Source organism: Channa argus, chromosome 2, assembly GCF_033026475.1.
Source record: "Channa argus isolate prfri chromosome 2, Channa argus male v1.0, whole genome shotgun sequence".
Taxonomy (NCBI): Eukaryota; Metazoa; Chordata; class Actinopteri; order Anabantiformes; family Channidae; genus Channa; species Channa argus.
The window spans coordinates 26,076,802-26,097,212 of NC_090198.1; the positions used below are offsets into that span (position 1 = coordinate 26,076,802).

At 40.9% G+C, this 20,411-nt stretch overlaps 1 protein-coding gene across 2 annotated transcripts in view; it reads right to left on the reverse strand.

Annotated features, from left to right (window-relative positions):
• The window catches only part of csmd1a (CUB and Sushi multiple domains 1a), a 378,013-nt gene that overhangs the window by 28,266 nt on the left and 329,336 nt on the right, over positions 1-20,411 (reverse strand). For both annotated transcript variants that reach the window (XM_067487730.1, XM_067487721.1), the window contains exons 55-62: positions 18,837-19,010; positions 15,752-15,925; positions 15,386-15,559; positions 13,060-13,248; positions 11,415-11,591; positions 9,260-9,445; positions 5,229-5,405; positions 4,291-4,470 (exon numbers count right to left, since the gene is read on the reverse strand). In XM_067487730.1, coding sequence (XP_067343831.1) covers positions 4,291-4,470; positions 5,229-5,405; positions 9,260-9,445; positions 11,415-11,591; positions 13,060-13,248; positions 15,386-15,559; positions 15,752-15,925; positions 18,837-19,010 — 1,431 coding nt within the window. The remainder of the gene's footprint in view (positions 1-4,290; positions 4,471-5,228; positions 5,406-9,259; positions 9,446-11,414; positions 11,592-13,059; positions 13,249-15,385; positions 15,560-15,751; positions 15,926-18,836; positions 19,011-20,411) is intronic.

The following is a 20,411-nucleotide window of genomic DNA, read 5'->3' on the forward strand; positions in this document are numbered from 1 at the left end:
CCCCAAAGTGATCCTCCCAGGATTACAAAAAAAACAAAACTGTTTCATTTTCCCAAGTAATTTTTCTCCATTCTGCAACGTGCTGTGCATGTTGTTAGTGCCATTAAAACCATTACACACCTGCACACAAGTCGATTTCTTAAAGCCATTTCATTCATCATTTTTTGTTGTGTGACTCGAGGAACAATAGCTGGTGGCTAGCCAGCAGCTAATGGGGATTCAAATTAATAATTCAATGAGAGTTTTCTTCCCCCTAAAAACAACTCTGTTGTTAGGCATGAAATTCCAGCTGTCTAAACACAGAAGAAAACGCTCTTATTGACTTCAGCAGTAAACATTCCAGACCAATATTCCTGCAGGTCCCTGATGCCCAGAGAACACTTGTGTCGGTAATTGAAGGTTTCTGAACTCTTTTATTTTCTCTTTGTGTCTTTCTCTTGTTGTGTTGGCTTCATACGATTCTGCAGCACCGACTCCCATCCCGGCTCGCTTATGCACCCCTGCTCTTTTCTCTGTCACTAAGGTTACTGACTCCTTTCCCTTTTCCACAATCCTTTTCTTTGCTCGCATGTATCAACATTCCATGTTTGGCGTTTTTGAAATTTCAGTCCTCTGTCTCCTTTGTGCTTTCTTTTTCAATCTCTCCCTCCAGTCTTTCTTCTCGATCCCTTTGTCCTTCTCTCCCAGGTGCAGTCGTCCTTCCTCCTCTTCCATTGCTCTGCTGGTCTTCTTCTCACACCATTACTGGCCTCTCCCTCGTTCCTTTCGTCTTTCAGGCATATCTCTCCTGGCACAACTCACCCAGCTAGCACAGTTTATGGGCCTAATCCCTTTTCTCACAGTGTGTTTACAGGTTTAGGGGCAGGTATTGATTCGCCTCTCTCTGTTTCGCCCATCACTTGCTTCCTCTCTCACTATTTTCTCTGTCGTTTCTCCTCGTAGCACTACTGATGGCTTATCACATTCTCTTTTTCCTCCTTTATTCACCCACTTGACTTTCTCTTTTTCCACCTCCCATCTTCTTTCTTTCTCTATATTATTCTGTCTTAGAGGCTTTTTGTGCCTCTGTAATGTTTTCTTCCCCTACTCCTCTTCATCCGTTCGATCCTTCCTCCTCCTCCTCTTTCCTCCTTTAACTCCCCCAGAGTCTCTTTTCTTTCCCTCTTGTCTATCCCTCCTCCTCATGGCTTCGCTTACTCAGGCCTTCCTCATTTCTAAGTCTCACTTGATTCATTTTGCCTGTCAAGCTACTTTCATGGATTACAACTCCGTCATTCAATACGTTCTGTGTGTGCATGTGTGTCAGTGTGTGAAGAAGCCGTCTACTGAAAAAGTATAAAATGAAGACCTGTGGATTTTTTGAAGTGGGAGAGAGTAGAGGGGATAAAAACAGTGGAGCTGAACAAAAAGATGGGAACAGTAGAGCACAGGAGAAAAAGTAGGACTAAAAGAGAGCAGAAAAGAAACACACAAGACGAAGAGAAAAGCAAAGAGACAGAAGACTTGCAGACTTGTCCTACCTATATGTCTCCAATTGTTTCCCCTTCTTTCTCTTACCCTCTAATTTCAGTCCTCAGTCCTCAACTCCAGTATCCCAGTCTCATTTTCTATCACATGCACTAATCTTTTACTCCTCAGTTTTTCCTTCTCTCTGCATCTCTCTTTGGTTCCCGCTCAGTAGCCTCTACGCCTGCTTTCTCAATTTTTTCATCTCGGTTCAAAGCCTCTGCAACTGCAGGAGCCAGCAGGAGATTTTCTGTTTGTGGGAAAGAGCAGCAGCGGGGAGGATCTCAGGAAACATTCCCTTTTACTGTTGTTGAGTATCGCCTAAACTCTAAATATGGGTTGTTTTAAAACCCAGACTCGTTTTATTTTAATGCATTCTTTTTTATTTTCCCCTTTGTGTTTGTGAAAAATACAGGGTTTTATGAAATAAACCCTAATTTAACACTTTATTACTGTAAAGAGTGATGTTAATCCTGCCTTGGTGATTTCTAATGCACTGGTAAAGTCACACTCTGTTATATTAGTCTGGCTGCTTGTATTAAAATGCCACTTCTCTTATTTCAATCACCACTAGTGTTTGTGGGGCTTTTTACCACAACTCCACAGCCTCTTAAAGGGTGACTTCACCAATTTTCTAATTGCTTTCTATGGCTTTAATTTAGTGTAAATGTACGTTAATGGTTCATTAAAACTTCCCTCTGACTTCCCTGTATTAAAATGTTTCTCTGCTTCTAGCTGAAAAACTCCTCAAGATGACATCACCAGGAGACTAACCATGATGACAAACTCTATAGTAAGAGCAATGAGATAACATGATCTGGATTGTGGTTTCCTCCAAGTGATGTCATCTGCAGGCATTTTCCAGCTAGAAGTAGAGAGATATTTTATTGTAGGGTAGTCAAAGAGAAATGTAATGGCATCTACGACTCAAGCTAGAACCAACAGAAGCAGGTTCAAAATCAGTGCAGGATTCCTTTAAAAATAAGAACCCATTTAATTTTTTACTGTAGTTTAGCTTGTGTGTAACACAATGCATCCACGAGGGCCAGTGTTGTCTTGTGCCAATTCCAAGTCTGGATAGTTGCAGAGGGTTGTGTCAAGAAGACCACCCAATGTTAAGCACATGCCAAATTAAGGTGCTAGAAGTCTGGAAGTTGGTTGACATGATGCCGAGAAGGAAGGAGACCAGGTGGAAAGGTAGCGAGGCTAGAAGCTTAGGAGCAGGGTTCAAGTTCTTCAACCATAGGTTTGATAGGAAGAGAAACGGAGTAGGAGTTAACCTGAAAGAGGAGTTTGTACAGAATGTTCTGGAGGTGAAAAAAGATTCAAACAGGGTGATGAGTCTGAAGCTGGAAATTGAAATTCTCAGAAATTCCGGAGTGGGTTAGATGAAGTGATGCAGAGCATCCCCGGAGGCCAGAGAGTGGTGATTGGTGCAGATTCCAACAGACATGTAGTTGAAGGGAACAGAGGTGAGAATGTGATGGGCAGGTTTGGTCTTCAGGAACGCAGAAGGACAGATGGTGGTAGACTTTGCAAAGAGGATGGAAATGGCTGTAGTGAAGAGGCAGGAACATAGGGTGACATATATGAGCAGAGGTAGAAGCTCTCAGGTGGACTACATCTACTAGCTGAACTACAGCTAATGTGATAAGGGAGACAGGTAGGAGGGTACTCGGTGTGTCATTGGGAAAGAGGAAAGTGAACAAGGAGACTTAATGGTGGAACTTCAGAAGTGTATACAGAGAAAGAGGTTAGTTAAGAAAAAGTTGGAAGAGAGAGGTGACAACATCTGTAACAAGATCTTTCAGAGTGAGAGGATGCTGAGGACTGGAGGAGAAGTGTACTGGTGCCCATTTTTAAGAACAAGGGAGATGTGCAGAGCTGTGGCAACTACAGAGGAATAAAGCTGCTGAGCCAAACAATGAAGTTGTGTGAGGAGTAGTGGAAGGTAGGCTAAGGGCAGAGGTCAGCATTTGTGAGGTGTTCAAGACGGTGGTGAGACCAGAGATGTTGTTCGGCTTAGAGACAGTGGCACTGAAGAATAGATATGAGGCAGAGCTGAAGGTAGCAGAGCTTGAAATGTTGAGGTTCTTTTTGAGAGTGACGAGGATGGACAGGATCAGGAATGAGGACATCAGAGGGACAGCTGATGTTAGATGTGTTAGAGATAAAGTCAGAGATGCCAGATTGAGGTGGTATTTACTTGTTTATTTTTTGCTGATAGCTGTCACTGTTGCTAATTTAATGATAAGTTATTGTCGTGTTTTTGCCAATGCAGGTTTAAATTCTAATTGTTATTTAGGCTACAGTATGTAACACAATTTGAAAGTTGAAATATGCTCCCACATTCATGGTAATGTGGATCAATGTCAATCCCGACTCAATGAGCAACACTGGCAGCAGTGCAGATATAGTTCCTCATAAAGGTTTTTGAGACGGACTCGCTCATGTCACCAAACATGTACTCAAATATGTACTTACATAAAAATGCATATACATGAAGAGAAATGTACTCTAGTAAAAGTTTAAGTGCCACACTGACATTTCTACTGAAGTAAAGTAAGTACATTCCCAAAATTCCTAAAAGTTGCCTGTAGCTTCTCATTGTCCACAGGTCAGACTGTGGTTTTAGTGGGAAGCTATTAGGTGTGAATGTATTAAAAAAACGTAAAAAAAAAAGAAAAAGAAAATGCTGCTCTTCCCTGAATAATGTAAGGTTAAAAAAATCTTCTTGTCTTTCAGTTTTACTTAGGAAGTGTTATGGGTGTTAGCTCTTCATACCTTTGCAGCTCGGTTTAGTTTGGTTCCAGGTTCCATCTTTAGTGCAGTGGAGAACGCTGTGCCCATGTGGTTCCATCAGGTGACCGGGGTTACAGCGGTAGGTCACTGTGTGGTTAAAGGTAAACTCGCTTCCCAGATAAACCCCATTTGCTACAGGCCCGGGATCTCCGCAGCTGATCACTGTAGAAGAGATTTTATAGGACACTTCAGAATTACAGGCGCACATCGTCTCGAGTCTCCGTATAGACACCGAAAGCAGCCGACATGTGTGAACAGTAATTATCTGTGGGATCACTTGAACAAATTTGCACTGCAACCAAAGTTTGCTGTTCTCATGCCTCTTGAATAATACTGGATATATCTTCTACTCCAGCACATGATGTGCGCATGCTCCGGGTGCTGTAACCCGTCCCGCGGGACAAGAGACGAGCGGCAGAGACCCGCACTCTCAATGGCTACATCTGTACAGTGTATTTTGGACAGGTGGTGTTTTGTTGCTGTGCACCAGGCAACATTTCTGGACACATGGATCTAATCTTTTTACTGTAACTATAACTACGCTTTCCTACATTCTGAAAGAAAAAAAAAAAAACCTTGAAAAACCAATGTTTTTATTTCTTCCTTTCTCGTAGACTGCCTTATTTAACTTCCCTGAAGCACATCTCTGCTTCATTTCATCTACCTCCCACCTCTTTTTTTTCCTTTTTCCCAAGCTGCTGTCTGGCTCTGCTAATCTATAAAAGTCGAAAATCTCAGACACAACAACCTTGTACAGTCCTGACTTGCACAGCAATATGTTTCCCAGCCCATCCACAATAAATGGTACTATGACCCCCCTTTTCCCATACATGTATAATATAGTGACATTATTTGTAGCAATACTTCAATACTTCAAAGTAAATTAAGGTAAATAAGGAGTAATATTAATCCTGTCCTACCAGTGCAATCTGGTGGTTGTCCTGTCCACGTCCCATTTGTTGTACAGTGTCTGGTGGTCAGGCCTGATGTTTTGTAGCCCTCCCAGCACGCATACGCTACAGAGTTGCTAAACGAAATCCCATCACTGAAGACAATTCTGCCGTGCGCTGGGGTGCCGGGGTTACCACAGGATACAGCTGAAAATTGAGCAAATATTAAATAGTGGTGATTAATCATTTTGATAATATCAATGCAAGCAATACTGTCTTGCTGTCACTCAAGGCTGATCAGCTGTAGGCTTTAATAATGAGATTATCACTGGAGTCAGTGGAATTAATGTAAAATATGCCCTTGAGGTAGTGAGGTTGATTAATACCTAAAGGTTGTTGGACCGATTCCCAGCACTCAATGGCAGATGTACAGTACAGCATCCATGTTTGTGCTACAGGGTAGAAGGAGGCTGCTAAAGTGCCCTTTAACTTCTAAAGTGCTGCTCAGCAAAACACGGAGCTTCAAAGAGTCTGATTCAGGCTCTTGTTAAAAACCAGCACATGCTCCCTGCAAATATGTTTATATGTATGTGTTTGTTGTAACGTCATCGTGGTAAGAAATCCAACAGCTGTGGAAAAAACTAAAATATGATATGTGGATCATGCAGCAGAGTTGCAAATTTGTCATTATCAGTCAGTACTTGTGGACAATGTCCTTCCAGAGTTCCCTTGGGGGAAAACAGTGATGAGAGCACAGAGAATACATATTCATAATTTGGGAATGGCTGCATGCTCGACATTGCAGGTTCAACAGCTGCATCAACACAAGGCACACTAAAGCCAATTTAATGCAGTGTGCTCGCAGTAAATCTGAGGGTTTCTGTGTCTTGTAGGGGGAAAAAAGTAAGATATTGGATTTAATGATTAACAGAACTATTAACAGAAGTCAAAGGCAAAGATCTTTGTTTATGTTCGGCTTTATTTACTTGTGAACCACTGCGAGTCTGGTAGATTGTAACATGGAGCTAAAAGAGAGGACACGAGAATGCAGATGTGGAAGGACGTAAACTAAAGGTCTAACCTAGTGGTCCATCACTCTTAGGTTTGCTAGCAGAACTAACAGGGATTAGTAACCAACCATAGAAGCGTGAGAGCTGACAGCCTTTAACAATCCAACACCTGTGGATGGGATTTATTAGTTAAGGCCCATCAAAGCTCTGTCCGAGAGTGTGTGTAGGTGGACAACATGCAAAGCTGTGTGTGTGTGTTTCTACGCCATCTTTTTGTTTTTGTCCCATATGCAAGCAGTAAGCAACTGTCTGTGTATGGACGTGTATGGATTTCTTTGTGTTTGTGTCTTGGTGATAGATGTCTCATCCTTTCTGAATCAGCTTTTAACCACTATTAGTCTAATGAAAAACAACTGTAGACAGGCATAAATAATTAGCATAACACAAACACAGACCCTGGTGCACCCACACACACACACACACACACACACACACACACACACCTCTCCATTTGTTTGGGTGTCGGTAAACTAAGGTTTTGTCCTTAGAGATTCAGTACATGTAGTGAAACCAGTCCTCAAAACAGAAGAAGTGAAAGTCATTACTTAAGACTCAGACAGTCTCAACCGCACACTGTCCACAAAGTTGGACAAGTGCCAGATAACCTTTCAGTTTGAAGCCCCGTGTCTTGTGGTACTGGGAACGGGTTGCTTCTCTGAGAGACTTTAATTCCAAAATCAGATACAATCTAAAAACATTGATTGCTGACATGAAAGAAAATGTCGACATGGATTTCCATCAACACGCTGAGTGATTTTTTTACTTGTAGTATTTTAAAGATTGTAATAATTATTCATATAAAGATAAAAATTATTGGACAGAATCTATTGCATTCCGGCATTTCACACTACAGCATGCACGTTTTTTTGACTTTTGTATGTGACTGCTTTATTGGACTGCTTCTTTTTTCACCTAAGCCAGTGTGGTTTCTATGCTTTTATGGAGTTTTATATTTAGTATACTTGTGGTGTTTTCGGCCACAGCCACACAATAATAAACAAGAGTACACTGAAGCTGTATGACTCACACTTCCCCCCTCTACCCACTTAAATTACTGCCAGAACAGCCCATCTATCTAACTTAATCTAAACTCTGTGGCAGAGTACAATGGAGTTAATGCCAGCAGTGTTTTATTCAGCCTAGCTAACATTGTTGATAAGAGGGAAGGTAACACAGGCAGCAGCAGCTTAGGATTCCAGTGCCCCTGCAGCACTTTGGGGACCCATCTTAATTTCCCCTAAACCCCCCTGGGTCTAAGGAGTGTCTTTGGAAACTGCTGTTGTATGGAACTCACTTTATTACCACAGTGCTGTGGAAGATCCGGCTTAGTCAGTTAGAGTGACACACATCGGTCCTTTGTGTCTGGGCCACACAAATAAAACATGCAAGCACACGTTCAGAGTGCAAACGGCATTTAAAGGAAAACCGAGCTTAAGAATGACAATTTATGTATTGCTAAAATTTAACTTATACATAAAATATGTTTAATCATAAATATTTAGGCAGTTGATCACAGATTGGTGAACCTTTGCCCGTTTTTACATTGAGAGGCTCAATGCCCCTCTGAAACGCTCCTTTTATACACAGTCATGTTACTGACCTGTTCTCAATTAGCGTAATTAGATGTCAAATGCTCCTCCATTTGTTTTATTGTTTGCAGCAATTTCTTTTCCAGCCTTTTGTTGCCCCTCTTCCGTTTTTGTTTTTTTTTTTAGATGTGTTGCTTCCATCAAATTCAAAATAAGCCAATATTTTTCATGAAATGCTCAAAGATCAACGGCTTTCAGCTCGTCCCTTCAGGGGTCGCCACAGCAGAACGTGGTCCGCACTTTCATTTGGCATGTCCGAAGGCACCAAGGTCGCCCTTGGCAGCTGGGTGGGGCCACACACCCACCGCCTTCTGCATCCCAACCAAATGCTCTACCACTGAGCCACCAGGCCCCCTTTTTCATGAAATGCTAAAATGTCAAATTTTCAACATCTGATATGTTGTTTATGTTCTATTGTGCATAAAATATGTGTTGATGAGATTTGCAAATCATTGTTTCCTTTTTTTATTTACGTATTTCACATTGTTCCAACTTTTCCTGAAGGTTTTTAATTTCTTAGATTTTATATAATAATAATAATTCTACTATGCATTTATTTCTGAAAGGGGGTGGAATAGTACTGGAGTGCATTGTATTAGGGTTCTAATGTTTTGCCCACCTATTTAAAATGAACATACAGAGCTGCTGCATACCTAATGAAGTGGAGATGTGAATTATACATTTGAAAATGTTTTAATTTTACCTGCAGATTAATGGTTCAAAATGACCGATTTATTCCATACAACACAAATAATGGGATATATAAAGGAGTCTGAATACTTCTTGAAGCCACAGCCACTGAACGCTGTCGAATGTACTATGTAGCTTGTATTCTGCACTATTCTCCAAAGAAGAGATTAAGCTGTTCAACTTCGAAGGCTGAGCTGATTTAGTGTCAAATAAAATACTGAATAACTGAGTCCACATGCCACAAATGCACTGTGGGTTTATATAAAATATGGACTACTTCATATTACAGCAATATTTGTTTTTACAGCAGGGTTTTATAGAACCTTGGTTGGGAATCAAAGGTAACCTAAAATGAGCCAGGGATGACTTGCTATCAAACTGTGATGTTTCCTATAAGCAGACAGTTCAGGATATGCTGAACATGTTATCATACAGTATGTGCAAAGAGGAGACTTTAACTATATAACTAGGGCCATAAAGCCTATAACTACAGTGCACATTTTGCCTCTAGGAGAAATTCACTGCTTTGATATTCACTAGAAAAGAATGTGGTGGTGCTACAATTGGAAATAAAAATGTTCTTATTGAAAATAAAAGTGATGCTGTATAAGTTGCTGTACAGGATTATGATAAATAATGCAACGTGTTTTCTTAGAGTGAAATTGGACCACCGCCAGGAGGCGTGTAAATGGTCTTAAACACGCTTCCCCACCTTGACAGACAGGTTGTGTGTTGCTCCAGGTGCCATTGTGAAGGCAGGTCCTCTCAGCTGAGCCTATCAGATTATATCCCGCCTCACAACTGAACCTCAGCAGGCTCTTGGTCTTAAATTCTTCCCCCCCTAGACGGGTACCATGGGGAGGGATCCCTGGGTCTCCACAGAATCCTTGGCTTGCGCCTATAGCAAGGATAGAGACAGAAAGTTAATGTACAGTAGCAAAAACACACACACAACAGCCAGAAGTGCACACACCACTGAAGCAACCAAAGACCCCCACGCTGTGTTGAACTGATGAGACACACACTTTGAATCATGTAACCACAGGCACAGCGAATCCAGCTCCACTTGTTACACTTGCCATAAAATCACTGCATTCAGCTGATACCCATTAGCCTCCTAGTAGGAATATTGGAGATTTTATGTAACTAAATGGCAAAACACAGGGTCAGGAGGTTGTCACTCAGTGGGGCAACCGTGTTAAAATAAATGTATGACATCTCGCTAAAAAGCATTTTTGATGTTAGTCATCTCAAACCCTCTGTTTTTTGTCCAAACTGACACACCCATGCACACACACAGACACACACACTTTGTACAACTGTACTTTACATTTAGGCCACACCAAATTGTTCTAGCATTAAAAGCACTGAGCGTGTCACACTTTCAGCAGCTTAAATTCCATCGGTAGGGATTTGTGAGTTTAACGGGATACAGCTCCGAATGCAGCGTCTTGCATCTCAATGAGGTCTTCAGCTGCAGGACGGATTCTGTCCTACTGAGTTTTCTGTTCTGAGGCCAACAGAGTAAGCTTATTGCATTTCAGTTGTAGAGACAGTGGATGCTGAGTTTGGAAATGATCGGTTGTAGTGTTGTGGGATCTGCGTAAGCCTACTGTAGAACTTAAGCCAAGAAAGTAAATCAGGTAGTAAACTAGGACTCTTCCACTTCCTCTCTGATGCCTATTTTATACACATGTGTTTTGCTTTGTGACATCGGTGGAGCAGATATTTAGTTTATTAACATGAAAATATGTCACTTGCACAAGCATGATCATCAAACTGTGACTTTATACAAGGCGTAAATTGATTGCAAGCAAATTTCTGGACTTTAAGATGCTGTTTAGAAAGTGTTGATGTGTTTTCTTCCTGTGTCTTGCATAGTTTTATGCAGAGCATTAAATTATGCAGTTTGCAGGAAGGAGCAGCATGGTCTCAGAATCAGCTAATATCAAATCCTTGATATCAAAACAGCTTGCTGTAGTTTGTTAGGTGACCTCGCTTTGTTTGAATGTGATATTGTAAAAAACTGCCTCCAGTGACTGTGGTATTAACTACATTTGCATAAATGCACTTTATCCATTTTACATGACTTTCATTTCAATAGGTTTTAATGTTGCGTTTTTATGCTTTAAGCCATTAAGCTGTACACAACATACTGGCCTAGACTTGGACATTCATGTTATTAACAGCATTGAAGGTAAAAAATAAATCTGAACTCAATTACTTTAAGAATTAGAAGAAAAAAACGGTGAGGTACTTTTTTAGGCAAGTACATGCACTTTTACTTGAGTACTGAGTTTGTGTACTTTGGCCAGCTCTGCTAGTTGGCAGTGTAATTTTCTACTTACAGTACATCATACCCACTGATCTCAATTCGAAAAAGCAAAACATTACGAAAAATAAGAGCATGGAATTGCTTTGAAATGCTAAAATTGAAAGGATTAGAGCACCAATCTGCTGCAAAGTGACAGTCATATTTCCCTGCCGGTAATTGTCAGTGTTATTGTCATTTGGCGCAGTAAAGGCAACAGGTGACATTATGCAGCATGTAATGCTGGAGCAACATAGTGAGGACACCCTCAAACTAATGCTTCTGCATGATGTGGCTCATTAGAACGAAAACCACTTAACAGAAGATAGGCTGTGATTTTTGTTTGACAGCTGAACCGGCTTCCTCTTTTGTTCACTTTGCTTTAGTAATTTAAGTAGCAGGTTTTGTAGTTCTTTTTTGTGACCTGATTAACCTACAGCATCTTCTGGTAAGCAGTGTGTTTTATGGCTGGGCACAGATGCACAGCAACTACGTTTGTGGACACGTATCAAAAAAGCCACCACTCGTGCTAATTTACCAAATGATGCGTCTTTACCAGTGCAGTATGGGGGTGCTCCACTCCACGTGCCGTCTTCCTGACAGTAACGAGTTGCGTTTCCCATCAGCACCCCTCCAGGAAGACAAGAGTACTGCAGCACTGAACCATAAGTCCAGCTGTGGGCCCCAGACACTACGGCATTCGGTGGGACACCAGGGTCACCGCAGGAAATAGCTACAGAGACAGTGAATGATTGAAATGGAGAGTGAAGGGGTGAAAGAGTTTGTGTGTGTTTGTATGGGATTGTTGTCCCACACAGGAAATAGAGAAAGGAACACGGGTTTGTGAGGCACAACAAAGACAAATTAATTTTAGCAAAAGGCCAAAAGGCAGATAAATAATGAACAAATAAATATATTTGAAAATCTATATATAATGGGGGTCTTTCTGCTTAACCTTTTTTTTTCTGTGTGTTTTGGCATTAATTTGATTGAGAAAAAGTAAATGTTAGCAGAGAGACATCAAAGGATCCTGGCTGGCATTGGAGCGAGGCTGTTGTGGTTATTACTGTCTGGGCCTTTTGCAATTTTACAATATAACTTGTACAAACACACATGATTAAACAGCACCATATACAGTCATGCACGTAAAGCCTGTTTCTTTTTTTCTTTTTAATTGAATTGTCAGAGAGAGAGAAACAATAACTCATCTCAAATTTAATTTACTCTGGCTAGAAAACAAGGAATGACTCCCTCCCCTGTGTTGAAAACCAGCAAAAATCATTTCACAGTGTAAAAAGAACAGACACCAGTGAAAAAAAAAAAAAAAACTTCTAGTTTTTTCTTCAATTTTGGAGAAATCGACGTTTTACAGAGCACAGGTTTCTGAAGGACACAGATATGAAACTGCTCTCGATTTTCTATTTCTGCCAAATGACTGGCCCTCTTATATCTCCCCTTACCCCCAAATTGTATTACTTCATCCTCTCCCTGCCACTCAGTCATCACCCCACTGCCCCCCATTTTTCCACTAAGACGCTGTTTCTCGAATTCTCGACGCACAAACAGCAGCGTCTCACCAGTGTCTGCCCTCCGCTGTCTGATTCTCCATCTCTACTCTCTTTGTCACTGCTTCCTCACTCTCTGCGCTTCTATCTCGATCTCTGAATCTGCCTCTCTCTCTACTTTAATCTCTGTGTTTCCATCAGCCATTGTAGCCCTGTGACAAGAACGACTGTTGCCCTAAGAGACACATGCTCACCTATTTTTTTCTGTACAGACACACACGCGTGCTCAAACCTTTAAGCCTCTTTCGTTCATTTTCTCACCATCCTTTTGTGATTATTCCCCCTCCCATTTTCTACCTTCAACCCTTTGTTATTCTCCCTGTTTCTCATTCACTCCGCATCCAGCTCCCATTGGCTCTTTAAGCCATTTCACCCCTTAAATGGGGTTTCCTGACAAATATGAATACAACATAAATCCATCTGCCTATGTCTCCTTGTGTTCAGCATGACAAACTTTTGTAGAAATTTTCTTTCACAGTTTTTCTAAAAGTAGTAGAGAAATATTGTTATTATACGAATTTCAGTCATATCCTTCATTCAGTGTTTGCTTCTTTGTCTTCTTAGCCTGTACTGTCATTGTTTCTCGTAATTCAAATAATTTTCACCCTACTTTTGGTTGTATATGTTCAGACATACCCATGCAACGAGGGATTGGTCGGTCCCACCGTCCGTCATGTTGGCAAGTGAGGAGCGCAGAACCCAGCAGGTAGAAGCCTCGCTTACAGTGGATTGCCACAGCTACACCGTAGCTGAAGACTTCAGGGTAACGTAGGCCCGACTGACGCACGCCGTTCTCTACGTGGCCGGGGTCGGAACAGTTCACCACTGTTAGAGAGAGCAAAAACTGCACTTTGTGAAAACATGATGTTGCTCATTTAAAACTACATGATTACAGCAGGGAACATTTAACCTCGCAGCCATTATTGGTCTCAGCCAATATCCTTAGCCAAAGATGTGCTGTCTGAGAGCAATCTGTAGAACAATTTTAAAGTCATATTTAAGGATGAATAATTTACAGCCTGTGATGTTAGATCTCTATGGGTGTAAAAATAAAGAAATTATTCCTGCAACAAGGTGAGGTTGAAGTACCCTCCAAGTTGCCAAAGATAAAACAAGCGCTGAATTCTACAACTGAAAAAAAACTACATATATTAGACATAACAACACGTAAAACAATGACTACTGTGAAACACTAGACCACTGAATATGGAGTGCTGTACAATTACATACTCCAGTACCACACATACGTAATAAGACTAGAAATTGTGCTAAACTTTAGCCTAAAGATACATATATCAATTCAACAGTGAACTTGTGTGTAGCTCATTAAATACCACAACTGAAGTAAAGTTTTGCAGGTTGCATGTTCATCTTATCTCAATTTGTCAATGAATGCATAGTTCACTTCTCTGTTTTAGGTTAACGTATGTAAAATACTGCTATTCGAATGCCATTATATGACATTGTTTGACTTTTTCAGTTATCTGTTCATGATAAAAACAACCTTCAATCTCTAAACGTCTTATTTTTTTTATGTTATTTGTATTTTGGGGGGCGCTAATTTAACATAATCAAAACAACCCAACTTCGGCTCGATTGTGTATAATGGAAGAAACTGATTTCTGACAATGTGTAAAATAGGCGTTATTTTTTTCTCGCAAATGAAATTCACAAACAAGATGCAAAGTACAAAGTAAATACAGATAGTTTTAACGTGAAGCTGTGACATTAATTTGCAGACTTAAAATCAAACAACTCTCATCGTGATGGGATTTGGGTACTTTTAGGGTACTAAACTCTCAAAGTGCCACGAATTCAGATTGTATTGTTTCTCTGTTCGTAGCTTTTTTCAAACTGCATTTTGTCATGACCTGTGCTGTTCTGCAGTTCAGTGTTCTCTCTCCTCTCCCCTGGTCTCTACTACCCTCTGCTCTGGTGTCTGGATGGATGCCAGTTCAATAAGAGTGGGGTTTGATTTTCCAGAAGTCACAGGGGAGACTGACATTCGCTCAAATTCAAGTCCATAGGCGACATGGATGTGTACGTGTGTGTGTGGCACCCAATGGGAACAGTGAAACTTTTAGTCTCATAATTGACAGCTGCTGCTGGGAGTGAAGAGGGTGAGAGGGGGATAAAAACGAAGGAGAAGGAGAAAGCAAGCAAGCGAGGAAGAATCCCATCCAATGGAAAACCCATGTGAGCAGCTACATCATATCGATCTGCTCTCACGACTGCGCACAATGCCCACGTTTGTGTTTTAGTGCGCCATAACTGTTGCACTGCCGGAGGTCTTGGGCAGCTTGTAGTGTAACCACCATGCATGGCTAGCAGAGGGGAAGAACGTGTCTCTGGACATGTACCCAGCTGCATGTGTGCACATTTGAATGTGTTAGGCATTTTAGAGACACACACACACACGCCGCCACGAGTGAGGCTGAATACAGCTAAGTAGAGAGTGTGTGTTTACGCTACAATCGTTCAGGTCTCAATTTTACAGTTTGCTGGCAGCAAATTTGTACAAAAGCGTTCCAGTTCGGATCCTATAGCTAAAAGCAAATTGGGCCTAGAAATACTGAATATACTCTGACCATCTGAAATAGGTTGTTTAAAAATAAAATATTTCATTCATTCAGGAGGTGGCGGGAAAAACAATGTTATGCCCATCAAATTATTTGTAATTTGTAATTGCACAGCAGCTCCCCCATCAGTGTATGAGTGTGTGTGATCGTGAGTGCGAATGGGTGAATTAGAAGCAGTGTTAAAGCACTTTGAGTAAAAAAGTGCAGACCGTTTACCATTAAAACTGCATTTCCTTTGTTTCAGCACACATGACTGATGTGAAATGCCTGAAAACCCCACACAATCAAATCCTAGGTGCTCAGATCCAACGGCAAGCGTGTCTGTGGTTGTATAGTACACAGGTATAAGTCTGTAACCGTGTCGTAATGTATGTGCTTGTGACCTTTGCAGACAGGCAGGGGGTTGCTCCACTGTCCGTTGAGTCGACACTGAGCACGAGCATTTCCACTGAGGATGTAACCTCTGTTACAGGTAAAGTTGACAACATCATTGAGGTTGAACTCGCTGCCATTGGTGCGTCCATTGGCTGGGTTGCCGGGGTGACCACAGGTGATAGCTGATGGAGTAGAGAGAAGATTGATGAGAAATTCAAGGTGTGGAAAAGGCATAATATACTGGGCTGTTGCATTTTTTCAGACTTTTTGACGGAACATATAGATGCTATAGAAATGAAATGTGTTTTTTTTTCGATTACATGAAAGAACAGTAAATCAATTGTACAGTGTTTTTGGTATAATAAAGCACTTACGGACGCAGACAGGTGTTGTTCCAGACCACCGATGGTCTTGCTGACAGATTCTGACTGATGTGCCAATTAGGCGATATCCTAACATGCACTGGTACACCACTGTGTCACGATAACTAGAGCCATCTCCACTGATGTGGCCATTGACTATAGGATCTGGAGAGTCACAGTGACCAGCTAGAAGGAACAGAGTGACAGAGATTTATGCAACATAATGGAAAAACAACTGAAACTCACTTTATTCTCTTTGGCTGGTTCGACGTTCCCATAGTTATGACCTCAAAGCCCCTACTCTAACTCATAGCCTCGACAGGGCCAAACAATGCACAGGGGCTGTTTCTTCGTCTAAACTATGAGATGTGAAGAGCGTGATGTAATCAGTGCATCTGCAATCAATGTTCAGAGAGAGCACCGCTCTGTGATATTAGTCCTAACTATGCAGCACTCACAGATGCACTAAAGATCCGTTAAAATCATCACTTTATAACGATTTCTCTGCGTTCTCTAAGTGGCCTTGAAGTGCGACGCCCTTGTATGATTTCTTAAAACTTGAGCACATTAATTGCAGGACAATCCTTGAGAGCTTAGGTGTGGAGACTCATTGAACTGTATTCAATACCAGACTACAGACTAAGCATGCACAGGGTTAGGATGGAAAAACAGCCTGCAAAATTGGTGTTTTATAAAATGTCTTGATTAGCATTCACACTAAAGTGACCACCACTGAGAGTGTGCTTGTAAGTAAGCTGTCTGAAGTCCTTTCCCATGAGGTTCTGCACGGCACCCGATTAAGCTTATTTTTCAACATGTACCATTTCATCCCTTCAGACCAATCAGCTGCATTTCACTGTCAATCCCTCCGTTCATGGTTCTGTGACCCAGGCCCAGTGCTTCCTCGTGGGTTTGGCATTTCTTACATTTTTCTTTCAAATTATGATTTGTGCGAAATGAGAAAACAGGCGTCTAAAACTCTTGATTATTTAGCAAAGCCCACTGGAGACCATTGTTGATGGAATGCAGCTATCTTTACCACTTTTCTAAAAAAAAATATTACCCCAGATACACAGGTTTTTAGAAAACTTGGATCCAAAAACTGAGCCTGTGGAAAAAAACAAAAAAAAAAAAGGATTTCCCTGGGCGAAAATTGGGTAGCAATTCGTGTCAGTGGGCACAGCATAAATTCTCTGTCAAACAGTAATTAATTAAAATCAGGTTAAATGTTGCAATCAATACCCCAGACACAACCTGCTACCTTTCTGTTTCTCAACTCTATTTGGCACCTTTTTATTATTTCTGGTCATTTCTCTCTCGCTCTGGTTTCACTGCCTGTCTCTTTCTTTTTGACTCCCCACTTATCTTAACAATGTATTTAGTAAATGTATATACACTGCCTTTGTTTCATCTTTCTGACGCGAAGCAAGTAAGCAACTATATCTGGGTGGTAATTACGCCTGCTAGATAGTCATCAGGGCAGTGGGTTCCTGTTTGCGATGCACAGCAGAAGGACATAATGTTAATCCTCCCCTGGACACGGTGGGTGCTGTACCAAAACGTGATGATGTTTGAGGATGAGGATAACACAGCCATGGGTATGAACGGCACTACCTACTGTTAGTCTGTTAGTAAAAGTCTCTAGTTACCTGGATCAGCTTTGTGGATTCAGCTGTCTGTCTGATTTGGTGACACAATAACAGAACCCAAGATTCTGCACTGGGGACGATCAGTCATTCCACCCACAGTGAAACAACAAAGGTGTTAATATTATCATGCGAGGCATCGGGTTCACCTGGTATTGTACAATATCTTTTTGGCACTTACTTTAGGCGATCATAACTTTGTTCTATGTTCTGTTCTAAATAAAATATTTTTAAAATGCTTGGGAGTATGGGAAAGAGCTTTTAAAGGTGGGTCACTTTAGCTGGAATGGCAAAAAGATATGATCACATGTCATCTTTTAATCCAGTCTGTATAGACAAATGCAGTTGAAGCTGACAGGCATTAAAATCAAACTAAAACATTTGTAGCAGTGTTTAAATTGTAATTATGTGATTTCACTTTTCCACTTTTGACCCAATTTAAAGTTGCTTAAACAGGCATCTTGGGCAATTAGGTTACAAAAGGACAGCAAGTGTAAAACATTGTGATCCGATCAGTAAAACCACTTGCCAAGGTGGTCTTGGACGCAGCTGTACACGGTCTGCTGGACACCTCGTGGACCCATGTGTATGGACAGGTGTAAACTGCAATGGGTCTCCGTGTCTAGTTATAACCTGATCGTTCAAAATGCAAAAAAGTCTGGACAGGGTCTTCGACTCTTCTACCCTGGCTTATCTGGCTGAGTTGTGGTAGCATCACTATTTCAGAATAATAAAGAGAAGGTGGAGTGTCTAGAAAACATCTTAATTTAAACATTTAACACCTTAAATGTGCATCCAGCAACGGGCCTTCGTAAGCTAAATCACTAAAGTACCGTGCGCATATAAAAGCAGGATTAATCATCTTTGGTCAGTGCTTACTGAAGGTATAAATCAAGCTCCTAATGCATTTAGTGATAAAATGTCTCAGTAGTAGATCACTTGAGGTAATGAGGCACGTTCATAGCCGATCTTACTTTCTGCTGGTCTAATTTCCACGCCACTTACCTAGACATCTGTAGCCACCCAGTGTATTCATGAAATGTACGTCTTCACACATTTCCATTATAAATTCCGTCCGAACAAAAGGCTTTTGACGCACAGCTTAGTCCTCTGTACATTAAAATACCACTGCTTATAGTAAACAAATAAAACGTTTTTCCCGGAGTTTTTTTTCTATATGGACGTTTTATAACCAGAAATACAGTGTAAAATGTGTTTGGTTGTATTTTCAGTTCTACATGCAGCTTGAATTTATAACAGACATGTAAAATGTTTAATAATTAACAAAACACCTTTAAATGAGCTCGAGCCTTTTTCTGTATATCACACTGTAGGACTGTACATTTTCTACATTCATCTCGTTGAATTCAGCTTCATTATAATTCCGATTTTTTTACTCCAGCGATAGACCAAAGCATAATGTGCATCCTATCACATTTAGTTGACCTTACCTAGACACCTGGTCTCTGTACCACTCCACAGCCCGTTAGCGCTGCACTCTCTGACATGTGACCCCACCAGCGTGTAACCATGGTTACACATAAAGATCGCCGTTGCTCCAAATGTGGTAAGAGTGCCCAGTTTGGTCCCGAAGGGTGGAGAAGGAAGCTCACCACAAGAGATGACTAAATTGTAAAAGAAATATAGGTACATCAGATAATTCAGAAAACTAAAAATGATTCTTTTAGCACAAAATTGGGTTATGGGGATGAAATACTATTTTTAAATATAATAATTGCATTGTACCTTATATCCTTGTATTCACAGAATAGCTATAATCATATGTGTCAATATTCAAGTAGCTCTTAATTGTTGGTTTACCCTTTTTAAAGCTACAACATGCAACCTATACTGGTACAACCATGAGTCTTTGCCTTGCCAAGCCTCCCTGCGCTCTTCACAACACTTTCTGTTAGTTATTAGTCGGCAGCACTTTAAAATACATTTTGGAACTAATTTCTACTTAAACTTTGTATACTGTAGATTTAAGCTGGTTTATTAGGACACAACACAACCGATTTATGGAAATCCTTTAAAAGGTTGTTAGCAATGGGCTAGATCTGAATTGAAATGTTTACTTTTTAGGAGTATTGGCTAACTTAGAAGCGCCTTTATAGATTGGTAAAGATGTTGCTGCTGATGGATTGATGTGAGATGTGTGTATGCTGTATATAAGGCTGACTGACATTAGTACTCAACTGGCCCCAAGAAGACCAGATGTGGTTGAAACATCTGTCATATTCATAAAGACTGGGAGCTTAAAGGTTTGCAGCAATCTTGATTTTTTTATGGAGATACTGATTTCAAACCACACTTTTAAATTCCCAAATCCCTCAAAGCTGTAAGTTAGGGCAACTCAAATACTAAATCAAAAATGATGAAAATAACTGAAATTGTAGCAAAATAGTTTGAAAAGCACTAGTTAAAGTAAGACGCACATTTCACTTCTTTATTACTTTCATATGCACCAATCAACCACAACATTAATACCACCTGGAGGTTTTAATAGTAAAACACACAGTCAGTGTTGTTTAAAAACATTACAATGTTTTCTGGGAGTAGTTTTACTTGTGTACTTCAATTAAAATGTACTTAAGTTAAAAAAAATGAAACAGTATTCGTAGTAGGTTTTCTTTTTGGCTTTTGACTTTTTTTAGGCCAATGCTTGCACTTTTACTTTTTACTTTTACCACCTCAGAGGCCTAAGGGGCGGCTGTAGCTCAGTTGGTAAGTCAATTGACCATGGACCACAGGGTCAGTGGTTCAATCCCCGCTCCTGGCTACAAGTCCTTGGGCAAGACACTGAACCCTAAGTTGCTCCTGGTGGGTCAGATGAGCACCTTGCAGGGCAGCCACCGCCATCGGTGTGTGAGTGTGTGGGTGAATGGGTGAATGGGAAGCAACATTGTAAAGCACTTTGGATAAAAGCGCTATATAAGCGACTATTTACCATTTACCTCAGCACACACTGTATCCCGTTTTGCTGTGTAGGGGGCTGTGCAGCTGCAGACTGCTCAGAGTGACCA